Source organism: Piliocolobus tephrosceles, chromosome 6 (assembly GCF_002776525.5).
Source record: "Piliocolobus tephrosceles isolate RC106 chromosome 6, ASM277652v3, whole genome shotgun sequence".
Taxonomy (NCBI): Eukaryota; Metazoa; Chordata; class Mammalia; order Primates; family Cercopithecidae; genus Piliocolobus; species Piliocolobus tephrosceles.
In genome coordinates this window covers 62,037,552-62,059,632 of record NC_045439.1, presented here as the reverse complement: position 1 = coordinate 62,059,632, position 22,081 = coordinate 62,037,552, and the positions used below count along the sequence as shown (strand labels likewise).

Sequence of the window (22,081 nt, the reverse complement as noted above, 5' to 3'; positions counted from 1 at the left end):
TGGGATTACAGATGTGAGCCACTGCACCTGGCCCATTTTTTCCTTTTCGTGCTAACTGCAATGATGCCAAATTTTCTGGTACTACATTAAAGGATTTAAGATTTTTCCTACTTTTCTTTAAGCCCTCACCCACCATTTCCTCAATGGCCAACTAACTTTCCTACAATTTCTTTGAGGCTCTTCACTAAAACTCTCAATGTCCTTTCAGCATCTACCCACTATCTAGTTCCAAAGCGACTTTCTCAGTTTAGGTTTTTGTTATGGCAACTCCCTATTTCCAGGTACCAAAATCTGTATTATTTATTTATTGCTGCATAGCAAGCTACCTGCAAAACTTAATGATATAAAATAACCCCTTGTTACCTCAAGGTTTCTATACAACAGGAGTTTAAGTGTGGTTTAGCTGAGTGGTTCTGGCTTAGGATATTTCATGAGGTAATAGGCAAGACATTGGCCGGGGCTGCAGTTATCTGAAAGCTTGAACAGCTTTGGAGGATCTGCTTTTAAGATGGCTCAGTCATACTGCTGTTAGTAGGAGACCTTGGTTTCTTGCCATGTGGACCTCCTCGTAGGGCAGTTTGATAAGTGGGTTTTTCCCCCCCCCCCAGACAGGGTCTTGCTCTGTCACTCAGGCTAGATTGTAGTGGTGCAATCACGACTCACTGCCACCTCCGTCTCTTGGGCTCAAGCAATCCTCCCTCAGCCACTGGGACTACAGGCACGTGCCACCACACCCAGCTAATTATTATATTTTTTGTATAGACCGGGTTCTATCATGTTGCTCAGGCTGGTCTCAAACTCCTGGGCTCAAGTGGGTGCTGGGATTACAAGCATGAGCCACCACTCCTGGCCTGGAATGGTCATAGAACATAGCATCTGACTTCTCCCAGTGCAAGTGATGCAAGAGAGAAAGCAAAAATGAAGCCACAGTACCTTTTATGACCTAAACTCATAAGTCATACACCTTCATTTTCATTATATCCTTTTTTTAGAAGCAAGTCACTAAGTCTGGCCCACACAGTTCTAGTTACAACATTTTGTATTGTATTGTATCTTACCAATTTTTATTTCCTACACACAAATACCTATGGAAAACACATATATAACAAAGAATCTTTTAATGTGTTGTTTTGTAGCTTGCGTTTTTATGCTTTAACTTTCAAGTAGAAAGAGAATAAGACACAAAGGGCAAAAAGACTGCAGTAGATTTTAGAGATAAATTCTATTAATAGAACCAGTGACTAATGAAATTACATTTTTGTGTTTTTCTGGCCTCATTTCAGTTAATTTATAAAATTGAACTTCATTCAAATATGTGTTTATTAGCAAAAGACATTGTCTTATTTTCTTCACTGGCATTTTAATTTTTTTGTCTCTTATTTAGATTTTTGTTCAAAGTTCTCAAAGACCATATTTTTTTGAAAGTGAGTAAATGTTGAGATTGCCTGAAATAATTCTTAATGTAGCCATCAATAAAATAGATTGTTATGATTGGGTGAATCTAAATCTATTAACCCTTCATTATTTTAAAAAATATATTATAGATGGACAATTATTAACAAGTAATGAAAGTGAAGATGATGAGATTTTCCGAAGAAAAGTTAAAAAAGCAAAAGGAAATGTTTTAAACTCTCCTGAGGTGAGTCATTCAGTAATCACAATAGTATAATCATATCAAAGGCTATTTTCCTTCTATACCTTGGGCTTCTGCTGAGACTTTTGTTACCTTGTACTTTATTTACTTACTTTAGGATCAGAAAAATAGTGAAGTTGATTCTCCACTTCATGCTGTCAAAAAGCGCAGATTTCCTGTAAACAGAGTAAGTAAATAACAGATAATGTTTAATAATCCAAATTCCTTTGGAATAAATATTTTATGAAAAATATATGTGTAGATAAATATAGGTATTTTAATCCTTAGTAGAAAAATTGACCTTCTATTATATGTGATTGGAATTTCTAGCTTCTGCTAATTTTCAAAGATGTATTCACTGTAAACTTTCCTAAGCACAATCAATAAAAATATTAAGTAATTTTAGACTCTTTAAAAACCATCCTAGTTTTGTCAGTACACTTGAGCAATTTGGCAAGCATTCATTAAATAACTACTATGTGTCTACTGTGTAAGATGCTGGAGATACTCTAAAGAATATATCCTAATACTGTCATAAGTTACCCAATAGGAGAGAGAGAGAAGTAAACATAATTTCAGTATAATTTTTAAAGTTGAGTGATAAGAATAGTTAAGTCCTTAACCTCGATCTTGGGAGTTCTGGCAAGCTTCTTGAACTAAGGTTTAACCTTAGTTAAACCTTAAACTGGATTTGGCAATGAGGACAAAGAAGGGAGAAGAGAAGGCATTGTTTACAGAATAACAGCTTAAAGGAAGACGCAAAGGTGAGAAATGACATCTCTATGTTATTAGATTGTAAAGACAAAAGAGTTTCAAGAAGTAAAATTGGAGAAAAATCAAGGTCAAGTGTTAGAAGTGCTTATTCTTTCATTTGATTACTGAATTAGTTTGAAAGAAGGAAAGGAAGGAGTCCAGGATGACTCTGGTTTTTGGCTTTTTGGCTTTTTGGCAAGTGTGTCACAGATTTAGGCTAAACAAGAAAGAGATGGTAAGTTAAGTGTTGAACAGGTGTGAGTTTGAAGTTCCTGTGGGGATAGTAAAGTCACAGTGTCTGGCAGGCATTGATGACTGAATCTGAAGTTTGAGTAGATGGACAGGTCTTCAGGTTAATAATACTCACCAGTTATAGCTGATAGCTAAATTTTGAGATTAGCTACTCATGTTTTAATTCTCAAATACAGTCTAGGATAATTTGTGTAAAATTACAGGTGCTCCTCAACTTACAGTAGAGTTGGATCCTTGATACACACATCATAAATTGAAAACATTGTATGTTGAAAATGCATTAATTTATTTATTTATTTATTTATTTTGAGACGGAGTCTCGCTCTGTCGCCCAAGCTGGAGTGCAGTGGCCAGATCTCAGCTCACTGCAAGCCCCGCCTCCCTGGGTTCATGCCATTCTCCTGCCTCAGCCTCCCGAGTAGCTGGGACTACAGGCGCCTGCCACCTCGCCCGGCTAGTTTTTTGTATTTTTTAGTAGAGACGGGGTTTCACCGTGTTAGCCAGGATGGTCTCAATCTCCTGACCTTGTGATCCGCCCGCCTCGGCCTCCCAAAGTGCTGGGATTACAGGCTTGAGCCACTGCGCCCGGCCAGAAAATGCATTTAATACACCTAATCTACTGAATATCATAGCTTAGACTAGCCTACCTTAAACGTGTTCAAAACACTTATGTTTGGTCAAAATCATCTAACACAAAGCATATTTTATAATAAAATGTTGAGTATCTCATGTAATTTATTAATACTGTACTGAAAGTGAAGAACAGAATGTTTGTATAGGCACTTGAAATTTGGTTTCTACTGCATGCATATCACTTTTGCACTATGGAGAGGTCGAAAAATCATAACTTGAACCATTGTAAGTTGGGGACCATATGTAATTAAAAATACAGCCAGTCTGTATTAACTTTGTGTACTCATATAAGACTTCACCAGAAAAACAACTTGCTACCTTAACTAGAATATCTGATTGACTTATCAGAAATGATTTAAAATATTGATAATGCTGATGATCAATTTATTTTAAACTAAATTTATTCCTGTTAATTGAATTGATTTTGATAAACTTTTGATTCTTTTGACTGGTTTTACATTATCCTATAAGAGAGATGGTGATAGACCTCATAGTCAAAACTTGTTATTTTATTGGTTTCTTGGTTTCAAAGGATTCCTATATTTGGACTGATTTTGATGGCCAAATGTATAGGCGTGTTCTTTGTGAAGCCCTTGAACATCTTCTGAAGGAAATACTGTTAAACTAAAAGTATCAGTTTTCTAAGTCACCATAGTGTTTGCAGAAAAAATTAAAATAAAAACTAAAAGTATGTTTTCATCAAATGTGTTTGATGTAATACTATACTGGATGAATACCTATACTAGTATTACTTATCACCTAATTTAGTATTTCATATTACCTAGGTTATTTACTTTTACATTCTTAAGTATTTATAACATAATTATTATGTATTTATAACATGGCTTTGAGTTGTGAGAGCGATTTTACTTGTCTAGGAAGAAATTTTTTTTTTCTTACGCAAGAATTTTGTTGAATTATTATAGTCAGAATTATCATCTAGTGATGAGAGTGAGAATTTTTCCAAACCATGTTGGAATGCCAGAAGAGGCATCAGAGTCCGAAAGAGACAGAGTCACTTAAAGGTAATCTTTTCTGTAGTTTCTTTAAATATGTATGTATTTTATCAGTAAAGATAATTGGTTTTGCCGGGCGTGGTGGCTCAAGCCTGTAATCCCAGCACTTTGGGAGGCCGAGACGGGCAGATCACGAGGTCAGGAGATCGAGACCATCCTGGCTAACACGGTGAAACCCCGTCTCTACTAAAAATACAAAACTAGCCGGGCGAGGTGGCGGGCGCCTGTAGTCCCAGCTACTCGGGAGGCTGAGGCAGGAGAATGGCGTAAACCCGGGAGGTGGAGCTTGCAGTGAGCTGAGATCTGGCCACTGCACTCCAGTCCCGGCTACTGAGCGAGACTCTGCCTCAAAAAAAAAAAAAAAAAAAGATAATTGGTTTTACATTAATGTGGATTTCTCTATACATTCTCTTTATAGAAAAAAAATTTAAGTATTTTGACACCCATTTAGTTTTTTTTACTGGAATTAAATTCAATGTACAGTTTTTTTTGTTTTTCATTGTGTCTTGATGCTTTATCTTTCAGTGTTGTGTTACTTTGAATGAATATCAAAAAACTCAAGTGTATTGAGAATTTATATTTCAAATTGAAGAAAATATAGAATTAGAAATTTGAGTTTTAAGATACTTGCTTTTATTATCAGTATATTGTTTTTCTTATTTCTATCCAGTTTTCAAATGCTTGGAAAATGTTCTCAGTACCTTTCCTTCCTGATTAAATTCTTTCGTGGTGCAGTAATTTTCTTGAAAGAGCTGGAAGACTCAAGAAATTTTATGCTTATTAGGAAACATCAAGCAGGCTGGGCAGGGTGGCTGATGCCTGTAATCACACCACTTTGGGAGGCTGAGGCAGGTGGATCACCTGAGAGGTCAGGAGTCTGAGACCAGCCTGGCCAACCTGGTGAAACCCTGTCTCTACTAAAAATACAAAAATTAGCTGGGCGTGATGGCATGTGCCTATCATCCGAGCTACTCGGGAGGCTGAGGCAGGAGAATCTCTTGAACCGGGAGGCAGAGGTTTCAGTGAGCCAACATTGTGCCACTACACTCCAGCCTGGGCAACAAAGTGAGACTGTCTCAAAAAAAAAAAAAAAAAAAAAAAAAAGATCAAGCAAATATGCCAACTTTTACTTTATTTTACTTATGACAGAATTATCATAATTTTTAAATAGATTTGTAACTTTATCACTTCTTCTTGGAATTTTCTTTTTTAGACAGAGCTTCTCTCTTATTGCCACAGTCTGGAGTGCAGTGGTACCATCTCAGCTCACTGCAACCTCCGCCTCCCAGGTTCAAGTGATTCTCCTGCCTCAGCCTCCCGAGTAGCTGGGATTATAGGCATGCACCACTACGCCTGGCCAATTTTTTTTTTGTATTTAGTAAAGATGGGGTTTCACCATGTTAGTCAGGCTGGCCTCGAACTCCTGACCTCAGGTGATCCACCTGCTTCGGCCTCCCATCGTGCTGGGATTACAGCCGTGCGCCACCACACTGGGCCTAGAAATTTTCTGTTTTTATTATTTTATTAATCTTAAAAGCATTGATAAGAAATCAGTTTTCCAGAATCATTTCCAATCATGAAAGAAAATTTTTTTCTCAATGATATCTTCATGTTTTCTAATTTGTCTTAGCATGTAGCTAGGAAGTTTTTAGATGATGAAGCAGAACTTTCTGAAGAAGATGCAGAATATGTTTCATCAGATGAAAATGATGAGTCAGAAAATGAAGAAGATTCCTCATTACTTGACTTCTTAAATGATGAAACTCAACTTTCACAGGCTATAAATGGTAAATGTTATAATGATCCTTCAGATTTTTTTCAGTGTTTGTATGTGCTTATATTTAAATATTTTAATCAGTTTTTAATGAAACTAGACCTTAAAGGTAATTAAATATGGTATGTGCAAAATATTTATTTGGTCATTTTCATTCAAATTCTGTAATACTTGGTTTATTTTAAACTGGTTGTTTATAGGCTTCTGCTAATTTGATTATTTCTCTTCAGATTGACCTGGGTTGCTGAAGTGTGAAATGTTCATTTCACACGTGTTTAGTGCCTGCTACATGCCTAGTACTACGTAAGGCGTTTAGGAAGCATATATGAATGAACAAAATAGACAAAAAATTTCTTCTTATGAAGCCTACATTCAAATGGAAAGAGACAATATATATGCTAACTAAATTATTTAGTTTATTGTAAGATAAAAAATTACAGAAAAATAAAAACGTTGGACAAGATGAGAAAAATTTGGAGTGACTGAGGTTGGGGGTATAAATAACAGACAAGTTGCCATTTTATTATTTTTTAATTTTATTTTTTTAGAGACAGAGTCTTACTCTGTTGCCCAGAATAGGGTGCAGTGGTGCAGTCATAGTTCACTGCAGCCTTGAACTCCTAGACTCAGGAGATTCTCCTGCTTTAGCCTCCTGTCGGACTACAGGCATGTGCCACCATGACCAGTTAATTTTTTTGGCCTTTTGTTGAGATGTAATCTCACTATGTTGCTCAGGTTGGTCTCCAACTTCAGGCCTCAAGCAGTCTTCTAACCTTGGCCTCCCAAAGTACTTGGTCAATATCTGTGAGCCACTGCACTCAGCCTAGCTGTGATTTTAAATAAAGCAATTAGGAATAGGCTTCATTGAGAAGGTGACATCATCAGAGACTAGAAGAAGAGAGATTTAGTGATGTGGATTGTTAAGACCAACTGAAATACAAAGCTAAATTTATTAAATTTGCCAAGTAAAGGCAGTTTACTTTCAGAAAACGGTGTGTTCATCCAATGCTTGAACAGATCTTACTACATACAATACATTTAGAGGAGATGGTTCAGATTGACTATAGCAGAAGTGAGAAATATTCTGATTATATCTCTTCAGTATTCTAATCTTTCACAGATCTCATCATTTATTCTGCTTTTGCAGTCTCTGATATTATTTAAAGTGACAGTTTCTCAAAGTTCGTGACTTTTAAGAAAAAAGTGTTTAAAGACAGTGTTCCCAGTGTTCTCAGTACTGTCCTTAATGCTGATATAATTTGCAGGATAAGGTTTTATGCCCTTGATGTTCATTAACAGAAGTGGCTTTTGCAGGTTTACAATATAAATCCAGTGGAAGAATGTTGATACAAAGACAACAGCCAGTGAGGCCCTGAGTCGGTAGTGTGCCTGGCCTGTTGAAGGAACAGTGTTTTGACTGGAATGAGGGAAAAGGGAAGATCAGATAAATAGCAGCCAGATCATAATCTGACATAATTTAGTAGAATCTCTGTAGCTTCTATGTTAAGAATGACCTATGGGGAACAGAGGTAGACTGAGACCAGTTAGGAGACTGTTGAGGTCCTCCAACCAAGGAATGGTAGTGGCTTCTACCAAGATAGTAGCACTGAGGAGAGTGAGAAAGATTGAATTCTGGATACATAAAGCTGACAGGATTTTCCGATGGATCAGAAAAAAAGGAGGAGTCAGTAAGCTTGAGCAACGAGGACATAGTTGCTGTTATATTATTGGGAAGGCTGCAGATGAAGCAGTTTAGATGGCGATTATAGAAATTTGAAATTCCATTGCAGACACAGTATGTTTGAACTATGTATAGTTTCAAAGCTTTTTTTTTTAAGTACCTCGAAATTCACATTGTCTTTTGTTTTTATGTGTCATGTCTCAAGTACCTTTCATTATATTAGAACTTTTAAAAATGCTAGGCATAAAAAAAAAAACCAAGGTGTTTCCCAGGTTTTCCTTAACTGAAAATTATGAAACATACTTTTTATTGGCTGTGGGTTTTAATGTTTTTAGTACATATTTGCTTTTCTGGCTAGATTTCTTATGTTTTTGTGAAACTTCTGTAAATCTGGTACATTTTTAAGGTCTTTGTATACCTTTGTTTTGAAAGAAAAGTCTCTGTTTCAATCCTCATTTTCAGAGAGAGAGCTAAAGCAGGGAACTTCAGTTGTCCATGATCGTTCAACTAGATGATCTGATTTCAAAGGTTGAACTCCTAACTTAATATTTTTGAATAATTGTTTATAGACATCTTTTAATATTTATTGTCTTTGTGTAAAATATTTGCACAAGGTTTGAATCAAGTAAATTTGAAATAGATTGAAGTTAAATACTTACTGGTTTTCATTTAAATAATTTTGCTACTTTATCTTAAATTCTTATCTTTACACAGATGCTGAAATGAGAGCTGTTTACATGAAATCTTTGCGTAGTCCAATGATGAACAATAAGTACAAAATGATTCATAAGACACATAAAAACATAAACATTTTCTCACAGGTATGAACTATAGAAATATAATGGAGAATTTCTGGATGGTGATGTTGAAATATGTTCCTGTTAATGAAGCCTCCATTTTGTTTCTAAAACTGGGCTGTCAGAGCTATTTGAGATAATTTCTGCCCAAAGTCAGGAAGCTCGACTAAATGAATTCTCAAGATCCCTTTTTGGCCGGGTAGGGTGACTCAACGCCTGTAATCCCAGCACTTTGGGAGGCCAGTGCTAGTAGATCACCTGAGGTCAGGAGTTCAAGACCAGCCTGGCCAACATGGTGAAATCCCATCTCTACTAATAAGACAAAAATTAGCCAGGATGGTGGCACATACCTGTAATCCCAGCTACTTGGGAGGCTAAGGCAGGAGAATAGCTTGAACCCGGGAGGCAGAGGTTACAATGAGCCAAGATTGCACCATTGCACTCCAGCCTGCACGACAAGAGCAAAACCCCATTTCAAAAAATAAAAAAGATCCCTTTTTTGTCCTTGGTTGATAAATTTTTTTTTTCATAAAAATGTTATATTCTGAAACTTATAGGTTATATCATTTATGGATAACATTTTCATATTAGTCGTGTTTGTTTATAAATTGCCATGTTCAGCTTGGTAATGTGTACTCTCTGTACTTCCATTGTGCTTATTATATAGCATTTATCATCTATTATTATTGTTTACTTTCTACCTGCTGTTACTAAACCTTAAATTTCTAGACGGTAAATCATTCTTTTCCTTTATTCTCAAACTCATTTTCCTCCACAAAGAATGTACTTGGTATATGTTAGTTGAGTAAGTGGCTGAATTAATAAAGTAAATTAAACAAATATTAATGCAGATTTCATGTGCTTCGAAGTATGTTTTAAATACCTGTTAATTGTCTGAAATAAATGTAAAATATTCTTGTGTTTTTATTGTAGATTCCTGAACAAGATGAAACCTATTTAGAGGATAGTTTTTGTGTTGATGAAGAGGAGTCTTGCAAAGGCCAATCAAGTGAAGAAGAAGTTTGTGTTGATTTTAACTTAATAACTGATGATTGCTTTGCAAGTAGCAGTAAAAAGTATAAAACCCGACGTGCAGTAATGCTAAAACAAATGATGGAACAAAACTGTGCACATTCAAAAAAGAAATTATCCAGAATTATTTTACCAGATGATTCAAGTGAGGAGGAGAACAATGTAAATGATAAAAGAGAATCTAATATTGCAGTTAACCCAAGCACTGTTAAGAAGAACAAACAACAGGACTGTTGTTTAAATTCAATGCCTTCTGGATCTTCTCTGCATTCCAAGGTACATTCTAATCCAGTAGTTAATCAATCACCAAAGCAGAGCAAACAGACATCACTTAATTTAAAGGATACAATTTCTGAAGTCTCAGACTTCAAACCTCAGAATCGTAATAAAGTCCAGTCTACCACACCACCCTTCACTACTGTTGATTCACAGAAAGACTGTAGAAAATTTCCAATTCCACAGAAGGTATGGATCAAAGAAAGGAAAAATGTCTTTAGATGGTTACCAGGAGTTTTTCTTTTTCTTTCTTATGTGTGTGTTTTGTATTAAATAACTAGGTCACAGAAAAATTAACAAAAAAATTTTGAAGAAAATGTCTTCAAACAAGAAAACAATACACAAAATTATATGGGCAATTCATAGGATGCTCAGGTTTTAATTTTTTAAATATGTTAATGTTTTGTTAACACTATGTAAGGAAACTTGATAATTTTATTAAAAGGATGTGGGAAAATAGGGCTTTCTGCAAGGCAAAGTTGATTGAAATTATGTGTTCAGAACTAGTTCCTTGGCCAGGTGCAGTGTCTCATGCCTGTAATCCCAGCACTCTGGGAGGCCGAGGCAGGTGGATCACTTGAAGTCAGGAGTTCAAGACTAGCCTGGCCAACATGGTGAAATGACGTCTCTACTAAAAACACAAAAATTAGCCAGGCATGGTCGTGCATCCCTGTAGTCCCACCTACTTAGGAGGTTGAGTTAGGAGAATTGCTGAAACTTGGGAAGGAGAGGTTGCAGTCAGCCGAGATCGTGCCATTTCACTCCAGCTTGGGTGACAGAGCAAGACTCCATCTCAAAAAGGAAAAAAAAAAAAAAGACCTAGAACTAGTTTCCAGATTAACTTCTCTTCTTCTCAGAAGGCTTCGGGTATGTAAGTCTCTTTTTATTGGGTAAAGGAATTTGGGAGTACCACGTGTCAAAAAAAAACAACTAGAACTAGTTCCCAGGTTAACTTTTCTCCTTCTCAGAAGGCTTTGGGTATGTAAGTCTCTTTTTATTGGGTAAAGGAATTTGGGACTACCAACTGGTTTCCTTCCTTAAAGTTTTCTTCCATTTCCTTCCAGAATGACTGCTAAGTAGTTCAGTTTTACCTTCTCCCTGTTGTGCTATTTCTAGAAGAATCACTGTAAAACTGTTTCCTGTTTTTAAGACTTTATAATTACAGTAATTTTGCTAAATAGGGGTTAAAGAAATAATAGGAGCCGTATATATTGATTCATTTGTTTGCCTAACTAAGAGTGAGACTGAAAATAGACTTATTAAAAATTAATAATTTTTTATAATTGACAAATAATTGTATATATCAAGTATAACATGTTTTGAAATATGTATACATTGTGGAATGGCTAGATCAAGCTAATTAACATATGTATTACCGCAAATACTTATCATTTTTTGGTTGAGAACACTTAAAATTTACTCTTCCAGTGATTTTCAAGATAAAATACCTTGTAATTGACTATAGTCTTCCTATCTGAAATTTTGTATCATTTGACCAACACCCTCCACCCCAACCTTAACCCCCCTTACTAACTACTATTCTACTCTCTGCTTCTACTTCTCTTTATACCCAAGAAGTTTCATCACACTCTGCCTTAGCCACATGCTTGACAGCGTCCACATAATGGTCCTCATATTTGTGTTTCCAGTTGCAAATTGTCCCCAGTTTTTTTTTTTTGCGGGGGGAGGCATAGTTATTTCTTGAAGGCATTGTTAGGAAAAGATTGACTACATTAAGTCTTTATAATAGACTGGAGAACAAGAAAGTACTTAATTTCTTTGAGTTTCAATATCCTCATCGATAGCATAGAGATTAAAATCCCAAGATGAGTTATCATTGTGTTGCCTAGGCTGGAGTACAGTGGCTATCCACGGGTGCGATCATAGCTCACTGCTGACTTGAACTCCTGGACTCACGTGATCCTCCTACCTCAGCCTTCTTAGTAGCTGGGACTATAGACATGCAACACCATGCCTGGCAAGATTACTATTTTTATATAATTCATTGTATTTGGGGTCTGTTATTTGAGAATTATTGTGTTCCTTTGGAAGTATCATGTCCTTGCTTTTTCATATATGACGTGTCTTTATGTTGATTTCTACACATCTAGTGGGATATTCACCTCATGAAGTTTTATGGAGTAATTTCCCAGGGAAAGACTTATTTGTATAAATGGGTCTTAGGGTGTCAGTTTGGTGGGGTGTGTTGGCCTTGGTTCTAGGTGGATACAGTAGTGTAGTTTCTGTGTAGTTTCTTCAGCTGTAATTCACACTAGTGACATTTGTGAGTGTCTCAGTATGCTGGGCTTTTCTCGACAAGGCAGAGTCCCTCCTGACCCTGGGCTAACTCTATCTGGGCAGTGGAGATGAGGCTACAGAGGTTGGGTGCCTCCACACTGCCCTTCTGGGCTTCAAATTACCATAGATGCCTATTCACCCCCACACCACACTCCAGTGCTCTTTACTTTGAAAAGAGAAATAAGCACTGGTAATCACTAACACTTTAAGCAGTATTTCTACTTTGGTATGTCCTAACTAAAAAATAGATATAGGCTAGTGATACTTTGAAGAGCACTATGAAAAAGGATCAGTAGATCTTAATGGAAAGATGTTTTAAGTTCTCTACTATTAGTGAATAAAATTACATATAGTATGATTCTTATTACTTGAAATTAGGAGGGGAAAGAATTTTTGAGGTAAATTTGAAAAGGCATAAAATAGATTACCCTGACAAAAATCTTCACAGATTAAAAATACTAATATTTGCATTATCATGAATATTACAAACAGTATTCCTTGTCTTCTGTTTGCTTTTTTTGTTTTGTGTTTAATGTTTCTTGCCTTATGAAATATAACTTCTTTATGCAGCCTAGATTTTTTTCTTTGTACTTCCTGACCTTGTCATGTTTAGAAAGCCATACTCTAAGATAACTAAGTACTTCCACTATTTTCTTCTAGTTCTTTAGTGGCCATTTCCTCCTTCATTACATTTATTATTCTTTTTTAAAAATTAAATATTAAATATATTTTAGTGATAATTTCTGAATAATTAGGATGTTGATCTTAGTTTATTATGTTAAAAGATAGAAAGTCTACCTTAAGTTACGATGTAGAAAGGTAGAGGGAGTATTGCTCCCATCGTTACTATAACAAAGAGCCAGTCATCAACAAAATCATGTTTTCTTGAAACCATTACAGAGCTAAGGTTGTAGGGCAAACAATTAGGCTGATATTTAAGGAAAAACAGGCCCCTCCAATGAAAAGCTTGCTAATTCATGGCAATCACTGGACACTATAAAATGTGGTAAAAATGATTCAGCTGACCGGGGCAGTGGCTTACGCCTATAATCCTACACTTTGAGAGGCCAAGGCAGGTGGATCACTTGAAGTCAGGAGTTTGAGACCAGCCTGGCCAACGCGGTGAAACTCCATCACTACTAAAAATATGAAAAATTAGCCAGACATGGTGGCAGATGCCTGTAGCCCCAGCTATTCAGGAGGCTGCGCCAGGAGAATTGCTTGAAGCAGGGAGGGAGAGGTTGCAGTGAGCTAAGATTGCGCTGCTGCACTCCAGCCTCTGTAACATAGCGAGACTCCATATCAAAAAAGAAGAAAAACGAAACAAAAACAACAAAAAAATTAGCCTGGCATGCTGGTGCGTACCTGTAGTCCTAGCTACTCAGCATGCTAAGGTGGAAGGATCACCTGACCCCGGGAGGTTGAGGCTGCAGTGAGCTGTGATCGTGCCACTGCACTCCAGCCTGGGCAACAAAGTGAGACTCTCTAAAAAAAAAATTAAAAAAAAAATTTCAGCTAAAACGTTAGTGAATTTCAAAAGGCAATGGACTAGCATGAAAGTTTAGAACCCCTGGGAGTTGTAGACACAAGGGAATTTACAGCCACTCATGGGCTCTTCACACACTCATCAGGGATTCACAAAAAAGACTGAGAATGAGAAAAACCCTTGTTCTTCGTACAGTCCTTGGGGGAGAGATAAGCAATTGCTGTGGAAAAGGAACCATGCCTCACCTTGTTCCTTTCCAACTTTCCCCTATGGAACAAAAAGCTTTAAGCTACTGGGGGAAGAGCAGCAAACTATATCGCCCTCAGAGCTTAGGTGAAGACTGCAGATCAGGAAGGAAACAAGAAAAATACCCTCTATAACTGGGAGAAGGGCAGGAAAACATCTTAAGCCTGGACAATTAGAGGTCTCTAAAAACTGGGAGGGAGAGTAAGATCACTGAGAAATTCCTACCTTCGAGACCTACGGAAACAAGTCAAACCAGGACAACAGAAAACACCAATTGCACACTCCTAGTGCTCCCTCCCACCAGTCTAGCAAACACCAAGTAACTAGAGCAATCTGCTAACACAAGTATGGGAAGAGAACATCTTGCCAAATCCAAAGTCATGAAGATTTTCCTTTATGTTTCCTTGTAAGAGTTTTATAGTTTTAATTCTTCAGTGTATGCCTTTGAATCATTTTGAGTTAACTTTTGTTAATGATGTAAAAGTCCAGCTTTTGTTGGTGGTGGTGCATGGCTATCTTACTTAAAATCAGTTGACCATATGTGTGAGGGTTTATTTCTAGACTGTCATTTCTTTGGCATATGTCTTTTTCTATGCCAGTACCACACTGTCTTGACTCCTGTAGCTTTATAGTAAGTTGGTAAGTCTGAGTTTTCTAACTTTTTTTTTTTTTTAAGATTGTTTTAAATATTCAGAGTCCCTTGAAATATATGAAATTTAGTATGGATTTTCCCATTTCTGCTATATATCCTTTTGGAATTTTGAAAGGGATTGTATTGAATCCATAGATCATTTTGGGTAGTATTGTCATTTTAATAATGTTAAATTTTTCAGTGCATGAAAATGGGATGTCTTTTTATTTATTTTGTTCATGGTCCCAAATTAAAATCTACAAAATAATTTATATTCAACAAATTCCAGGCCAGACACGGTGGCTCACGCCTGTAATCCCAGCACTTTGGGAGGCTGAGGTGGGTGGATCACCTGAGGTCAGGAGCTCAAGACCAGCTGGGCTAACATGGTTTGAAACCCTGTCTCTACTAAAAATATAAAAATTAGCCGGGTGTTGTAGCAGGCACCTGTAATCCCAGCTGCTTGGGAGGCTGAGGCAGGAGAATGACTTGAACCCAATAGGCAGAGGTTGCAGTGAGCTGAGACTGCACCGTTGCACTCCAGCCTGGACGACAAGAGCAAAACTCGATCTCAAAAAAAAAAAAAAAAAAATTCCAGTTTTGTTTTTGTGTCCTTCAGTGTTTCCTTCCTTGTACAAAGGTAATGATTAAAAATATCTATATACTTCGGTTTGTTTATACATTGTTTGAAATATATAATTAGATACTTCTATATTTTTAATCTTCCTTAGGTAAGTAGTAAAATATAGTACATTACTTTATCCCATCTTGATTTTTTTACTTAAAACTATATCCTCAGGTTCACTCAATAGTAATATATGGATATATATTCCTCATTACTTTGTGTAGCTGCATACACCATTGTATGATTATGTAATAATTTAGTCAACATTTCCATATTGATGCATATGTGGGTTGTTTCTAATCTTTTGTTCTTATAATAAATAGCCATGTTTGTATTCTCTTAAATGTTGCTGGTGTAACTTTGGGATTAATTTCTTGAAATTGCTGTAAAAAGTAAATGCATATGTAATATTGCCAGATATTGCTAACTTCTCTATAGGGTTTGTACCTTTTTTTTTTTTTTTTTTTTTTTGAGGCAGAGTCTTGCTCTGTCGTCCAGGCTGGAGTGCAGTGGCGTGATCTCAGCTCACTGCAAACTCCGCCTCCCACGCCCAGATAATTTTTGTATTTTTAGTCTAGATGGGGTTTCACCATGTTGGCCAGGCTGGTCTCGAACTCCCGACCTCAAGTGATCCACTTGCCTCAGCCACCCAAAGTGCTTACAGGCGTGAGCCACTGCACCTGGCCCTGTACCATATTATTACTACCAGCACTGTAAAAGAATTTCTGATTTCTCCAGAACCTTATTAACAGAGAATATTGTCAACCTAGTGAGAGATGGCACGTCATATAGTTTCAAATTTGTGTTTTTCTTTGCATAGCAAATTTGAAAGCATCTTTTTTCTTTCAGTTTCATACATTTATATAGCTCGTAAGAGCCATTTGCATTTCTTTTTTGAGAGCACATTTTATTACTTGCTTTTTGTGGATCACACAGGTATTGTGTATTCTGGCTACAAGCCTACATGAGGGCTGTGGGGCCAATATGTAGATACCAATTCTGAGATTTTTCCCTCTCTACCAGATATCAAGATTGACAACTACTTTTTCCTTTCTGCTTTTATGGAGTAGATTTATTTTTTATTTGCGCTTATAATAAATGTTTGTTTAACCGTTTTTGGGGACAGAGGTTCGGACATCTGACACTGTTTCCTGTGCCCTGTGCCTCTGCAAAAAGAGGAGCTCCTGGTTCACAGGATTTGGCAGATTACTTTGGAAAGGAAAGCTGGTTCTGGCTTAACTAACTTCCAAAATTCTCACTTCCATGTTGTTTTTGACCTCGGTGTATTCCTCCCTTTCTCGTCAGACCATTTATGTATTTCTAAGTATTTTTTACAAACATGTTAGTTTTTTAAAACTAACAGGTTTAGTTGTTTTCAACTGGAGATACTTTCTGGTTATCTAATGTTCCTATTATTTTTCAAAAATGTCTTGTCTGGTTTCCTTATTCTTCACAATGAACTCTAATCTGCTCTAAGGTTATTTCACCTTCTGTTCATTTATTTTTTTTCTCTAGGTTAAAAATTATAATTTTCTTTTTTAACACTTATTTCCTTTCCTGTTCATTTTTAGACTTTCTCCTATTTCTTTACATCCTACTGTTCTTAGCTTTTGTTGTTAATTATAGCTTTATAGTTTTTTGAAGTATAAGAATAGTGACTTATGTGTTCCTTCATTTATTGTCACTTTGGTCAAATTGAAGGAAGAAAACTGGACATTCTCAGTACGGAGAATCAACTTTGGACATGAGACATTTATGGCACATTTATGTATTTCACCTGATTGTGACCAGTGTTTTCCACTTTTTCAGGATGGTAGTGCTTTGGAGGATTCTAGCACTTCAGGGGCATCCTGTTCCAATTCAAGACCACATTTAGCTGGGACACATACTTCTCTTAGACTTCCACAGGAAGGAAAAGAAACCTGTATTCTTGTAGGCGGTCATGAAATAACTTCTGGATTAGAAGTAATTTCTTCCCTAAGAGCAATTCATGGGCTGCAAGTAGAAGTTTGTCCTCTTAATGGCTGTGATTACATCGTGAGTAACCGCATGGTGGTGGAAAGGAGGTCTCAGTCTGAGATGTTAAATAGTGTCAATAAGAACAAGCTCATTGAGCAGATCCAGCACCTGCAGAGTATGTTTGAAAGAATATGTGTGATTGTGGAAAAGGACAGAGAAAAAACAGGTTTGTATTTTTAAATATCTTTGTTTATAAGACTGTAAAGGAACTTTACTGTTAACTTAGTTTATTCTTCTATTATTAGGATATGGGAAACTCTTAAAATATAAACACTTGACTGGTGAATGTCATTCATATTTTCATGCAGCCATAATGGCTTTCATTAGTTATTGTATTTAAATGCAGCTTATGAGAACTGAAGGGTCGGAAATTGAAGGCAAGTCTGCCAAACATAAGACTCTTTCAGGAACCCACGAAGCATGAGGGCCTTAAATAAGGCAGCAGTGGGGAGGAGTAGTAGTATTTGGGAGATGTTTAAGGAGTCAGGATTAGCAAGAGTTGGTTGGAGGAGTTGAGAATTACTGAGTTGACCAACTTCTTGGTTATTGGGCAGTTAAATAGTGGTACTGTTTATTGCAATTATGAATATAATGGAAGCAACAGATAAGAGGGACCAGGAAAGTTCAATTTTGAACACGTTAAGATCGAGTTCTCAATGGGTCACTGAAGTGGGTGCCTAGGATGCATTTGGAAGTGCAGGATTGGAGCTTCAGGTAGATTTCTGCAGTAATTATTCAATTGTATGGCGAGCCCATAAGAACAGTGAAAAGATCATGAGATACGGAATCAGAAGACACACCGATTACTGGTTTCTCTATGTGACATTGCACTGACAAATCACTCCCTCTGAGGAACTAGTAATACACTTGTCCTATTCGTCTTGTAATATTATGAGAACTAAGTAAAATCATGTAGTTGTGAAAGCCACTGCAGAAGAATTGAAGATTTATACTTTTGGTAATAGTGTAATTTATGTAAACATAAATTACATAAGATAATATGAGGAAGATAATAGGGGAATTGGGCAGCTTTTTCATCCCCATTTTGTCATTGGTGAACCATGTAGCCTTAGATAAGTCATTTTATCTTTTGGTTTCCCAATTTTTTTTTCCTTTTTTTTTTTTGAGAGAGAGTCTCGCTCTGTCGCTCAGGCTGGAGTGCAGTGGCACGATCTCAGCTCACTGCAACCTCCACCTCCCAGGTTCAAGCAATTCTCTTGCCTCAGCCTCCCGAGTAGCTGGGATTAGAGGCATGTGCCACCACGCCCAGCTAATTTTTATATTTTTAGTAGAGACGGAGTTTCACCATGTTGGTCAAACTGGTCTCGAACTCCGGCCTCAGGTGATCTGCCAGCCTCAGCATTCCAAAGTGCTGGGATTCCAGGCATGAGCCACCGTGTCCAGCCTTTTTTTTTTTTTTGGAGGCAGAGTCTCGCTCTGTCACCCAGGCTGGAGTGCAGTGGCACAATCTCGGCTCACTGCAACCTCTGCTTCCTGGGTTCAGGTGATTCTCCTGCCTGAGCCTCCTGAGTAGCTGGGACTACAGACGCGTGCCACCACGCTCAACTAATTTTTTTTTGTATTTTTTGTAGAGATGAGAGTTCACCATGTTGTCCAGGATGGTCTCGATCTCTCGACCTCGTGATCTGCCTGCCTCGGCCTCCCAAAGTGCTGGGATTATATGTGTGAGCCACCGTGCCCCGCCCCAGCCTCTTTTTAATTTGAAAAGTCAGGGATAAAGGAAATAGATTTGGAATAGACAGGAAAGTAACATGGCAAACGTTATAGAAAAGTATCAGGGGCCATAATAGTGAATACCAATAAAAGGATTTAAGTAGAATATGGAATAGAAAATGAACAAGAAAGGGTAGGGAACTAATTGACAAGATGACATTAAAATGGGTGTACAGGGTATTTGTTGAGTGATTCTTTGGAATAAATACATAAGATAATTTTATGTCACTTAAACTAGTACTTAATGCGCCCTTCCTCAGAGCTAGCATGAAAAATTAGAGATGAGTAATACAATCTTGGCCTTCAGGAGTGAATTATGTAGGAATATAAGCTCTTCCTTACTTATTCACCTTTCTATATTGATTCCAGCTCAAGGCGCTCATAGTTATCCCTATTTTCTTTCTCAGATATTTGAGAAACATTAATTGTAGGGTTTCTCATTAGCAGAATGTGGCACTTGTTTGCCAATGGTGTAGATCTTGGGATTTTAATAAAATAAAGTATATTAATGATTCTACTTGGTATTAGTTACTAAAGTTTGCCTTTCCCTAAATGTAAATATTTAGGAGACACATCAAGGATGTTTAGGAGAACAAAAAGCTATGACAACCTGCTGACTACCTTAATTGGCGCTGGAATCCGAATTCTCTTCAGTTCCTGCCAAGAAGAAACTGCAGATTTGCTAAAGGAACTGTCTTTAGTGGAACAAAGAAAGAATGTTGGTATTCATGTTCCAACAGTGGTGAATAGTAGTAAAAGTGAGGCACTCCAGTTTTATTTAAGTATTCCCAATATAAGTTATATAACTGCATTAAATATGTGTCACCAGTTTTCATCTGTGAAAAGGATGGCTAACAGGTATGTCTGTTGTAATATTTTTAAATGATTACTTTTAAAAGATTCTTAAAAGCATTCCATAGAAGTTTAACATTAAAAAAATTTAAGAGGCATCGTACCTGTTAGATTATTTTATTCAGTAAACATTTTTTGCCTGCCAACATATATTAGTTACTATATGAAGCTGAGGGACATTAATCAAAGAAAAGAAAAAATAGGTGTAGGGATTTCCTTTGAGAACCTTAGAGCTCTGTAGAGAGACAATAAATAGCAGTTACATTTGACCTTGCAATCTAACATTTCTGGGCTGTTCAGTTCTGTAACAAGAAAAATGAGCATTTATATTGCTTGAAGAGGGAGATTTTAGAATGTAGTTCATTTTAATTAAAGGCCTACATCAGATACTGTCTTAGCTCATGCTGCAATGCTGAAATACCATAAACTAGGTAATTTATAAACAACAGAAGTTTATTTCTGCCAGTTCTGGATACTGGAAGTCTGAGATATGGCTGGATTCTGGAGAGAGCTTTTTACTGAGTCACAGACTACTGCCTTCTCATTATATCCTCACATGGCAGAAATAGAGCTAGCTAGCTCTTTGACCTCTTCTTATAAGTGCATGAGGATATCCACCTTTATCAACTAATTCTCGAAGTTGCCTCTTCCAAATACCATCACATTGGGATCAGGGCTTCAACATATGAATTTTGGGGAACACAAAAACATTCAGTTCATTGAAGATATTGGAATTGTTTTTCTAGATAATTTTAAGGAAAGGAACCAAGTAGCTGTTTTATCCAAACTAATTTTCAAGACGTATCAGCTGGATGGATAATTCTTGAGATGATTTCCTTAAAGGCTACTGTGTTTGGTGTTCTTTAGGTAATATTAAATTTTATAAAAGCCAAAAGTCCTAGTGTAATGATTTTGTCTCATTTATTTTTCAGCTCACCTCAAGAAATCTCCATGTATGCACAAGTAACTCATCAGAAGGCTGAGGAGATCTATAGATATGTTCACTATGTATTTGACATACAAATGTTACCAAATGATCTTAACCAAGATAGACAGAAATCTGATGCATAATCAAGCTGCTCAAGATGGAGTTTTCAAAGAACTCTCGCAATATTAAACGCACTTGAATAATCATTGCTGTTTTGTGATTATGTTTATTTGTAAATAAGAGAATATTTCCTTAAATATATTTTATATTGTATATTTTTATTTATATAGATTATATAAATTATTAAAAAAGAAAAATCTGATGTTCGGTGATCATTTTGACTAGATTATGAAACTAATTTTTTTTTATTAAATAAAACAAGGTTTATTAAAAGTGTTACTAAGGATAGTTTAAGAAAGTAAAAGCTAAGCTAGAGATACACTTTGGAATGTTTCCCAAGATTAAAGTTGTACTGTTGTGATAAATAGTAAAGTTGATATGTCTGACTACAGCCAACTTGTCGATTTTTCCCATGTATAGATAGTATACTTTAAGTGTACTGATTCTAAGTATGTGTACTTGGTAAGGTGTGGGTGATGGGTGGTTGTGAGATAAACGACCCACGTAACTAGGAAAGTAGAAAACTTAACTGAATGTTTATCTGACCAGAATTGCATCCCAGTTAAGTACTGTCAAATCTGTTAATATGAACTCTAATATGGTTTGGCTGTGTCCCCAACCAAAATCTCATCTTGACTTGTAATCTGAATTATAATCCCCATATGTTGGGGAGGGACCTCCTGGAAGGTGATTAGATCATGGGGGCGGTTCCCCCATGCTGTTCTAGTGATAGTTTTCAGAGGATCTGATGGTTTTTTATAAGGAGCTTTTCCTCTGTTCACTCTGCAGTTCTCTTGCCTAGTGCCATGTGGAAAAGGAAACGGCTTCCCCCACCGTGATTGTAAGTTTCCTGAGGCCTCCCCAGCCATGCAGGACTGTGAGTCAATTAAAATCTTTTCCTTATAAATTTCCCAGTCTTGGGTTATTTCTTCATAGCAGTGTGAGAATGGACTAATACAAACTCCCAGCTACCTTACTCTTTTTTATTGCCGAAATATATTCAAAGTGGTATATTGGTTTGGACTTAGAAAGTTTCTTTTCAATATAAATTACTGAATTCAGGCCCATTATGTTGACCACATTACATTTACTGTTTTGATCCATTCTGTTGTCTGTGATGACATTAAGAAGGCTTTGCTTGGGGCCGGGCACAGTGGCTCACATCTGTAATCCCGGGCAGATCACGAGGTCAGGAGGTCGAGACCATCCAGGCTGACACGGTGAAACCCCGTCTCTACTAAAAATACAAAAAAATTAGCCGGGCATGGTGGCGGACACCTGTAGTCCCAGCTACT

The 22,081-nt window shown here is 36.8% G+C and overlaps 1 protein-coding gene across 5 annotated transcripts in view; it reads left to right on the top strand.

Moving 5' to 3' along the window:
- Positions 1–21,695, top strand: part of FANCM (FA complementation group M) — a 75,599-nt gene extending 53,904 nt beyond the window's left edge. For 4 of the 5 annotated variants that reach the window (XM_023222666.2, XM_023222665.2, XM_023222669.2 and 1 more), the window contains 9 exons: positions 1,545–1,639; positions 1,752–1,820; positions 4,198–4,296; positions 5,918–6,074; positions 8,457–8,563; positions 9,473–10,036; positions 16,943–17,318; positions 19,453–19,744; positions 20,671–21,695. In XM_023222666.2, the coding sequence (XP_023078434.2) occupies positions 1,545–1,639; positions 1,752–1,820; positions 4,198–4,296; positions 5,918–6,074; positions 8,457–8,563; positions 9,473–10,036; positions 16,943–17,318; positions 19,453–19,744; positions 20,671–20,809 (1,898 nt within the window). In that variant the 3' untranslated portion in view covers positions 20,810–21,695. The remainder of the gene's footprint in view (positions 1–1,544; positions 1,640–1,751; positions 1,821–4,197; positions 4,297–5,917; positions 6,075–8,456; positions 8,564–9,472; positions 10,037–16,942; positions 17,319–19,452; positions 19,745–20,670) is intronic. The other variant, XM_023222667.2, reaches the window with a different exon arrangement.
- Positions 21,696–22,081: the final 386 nt, after the last annotated feature.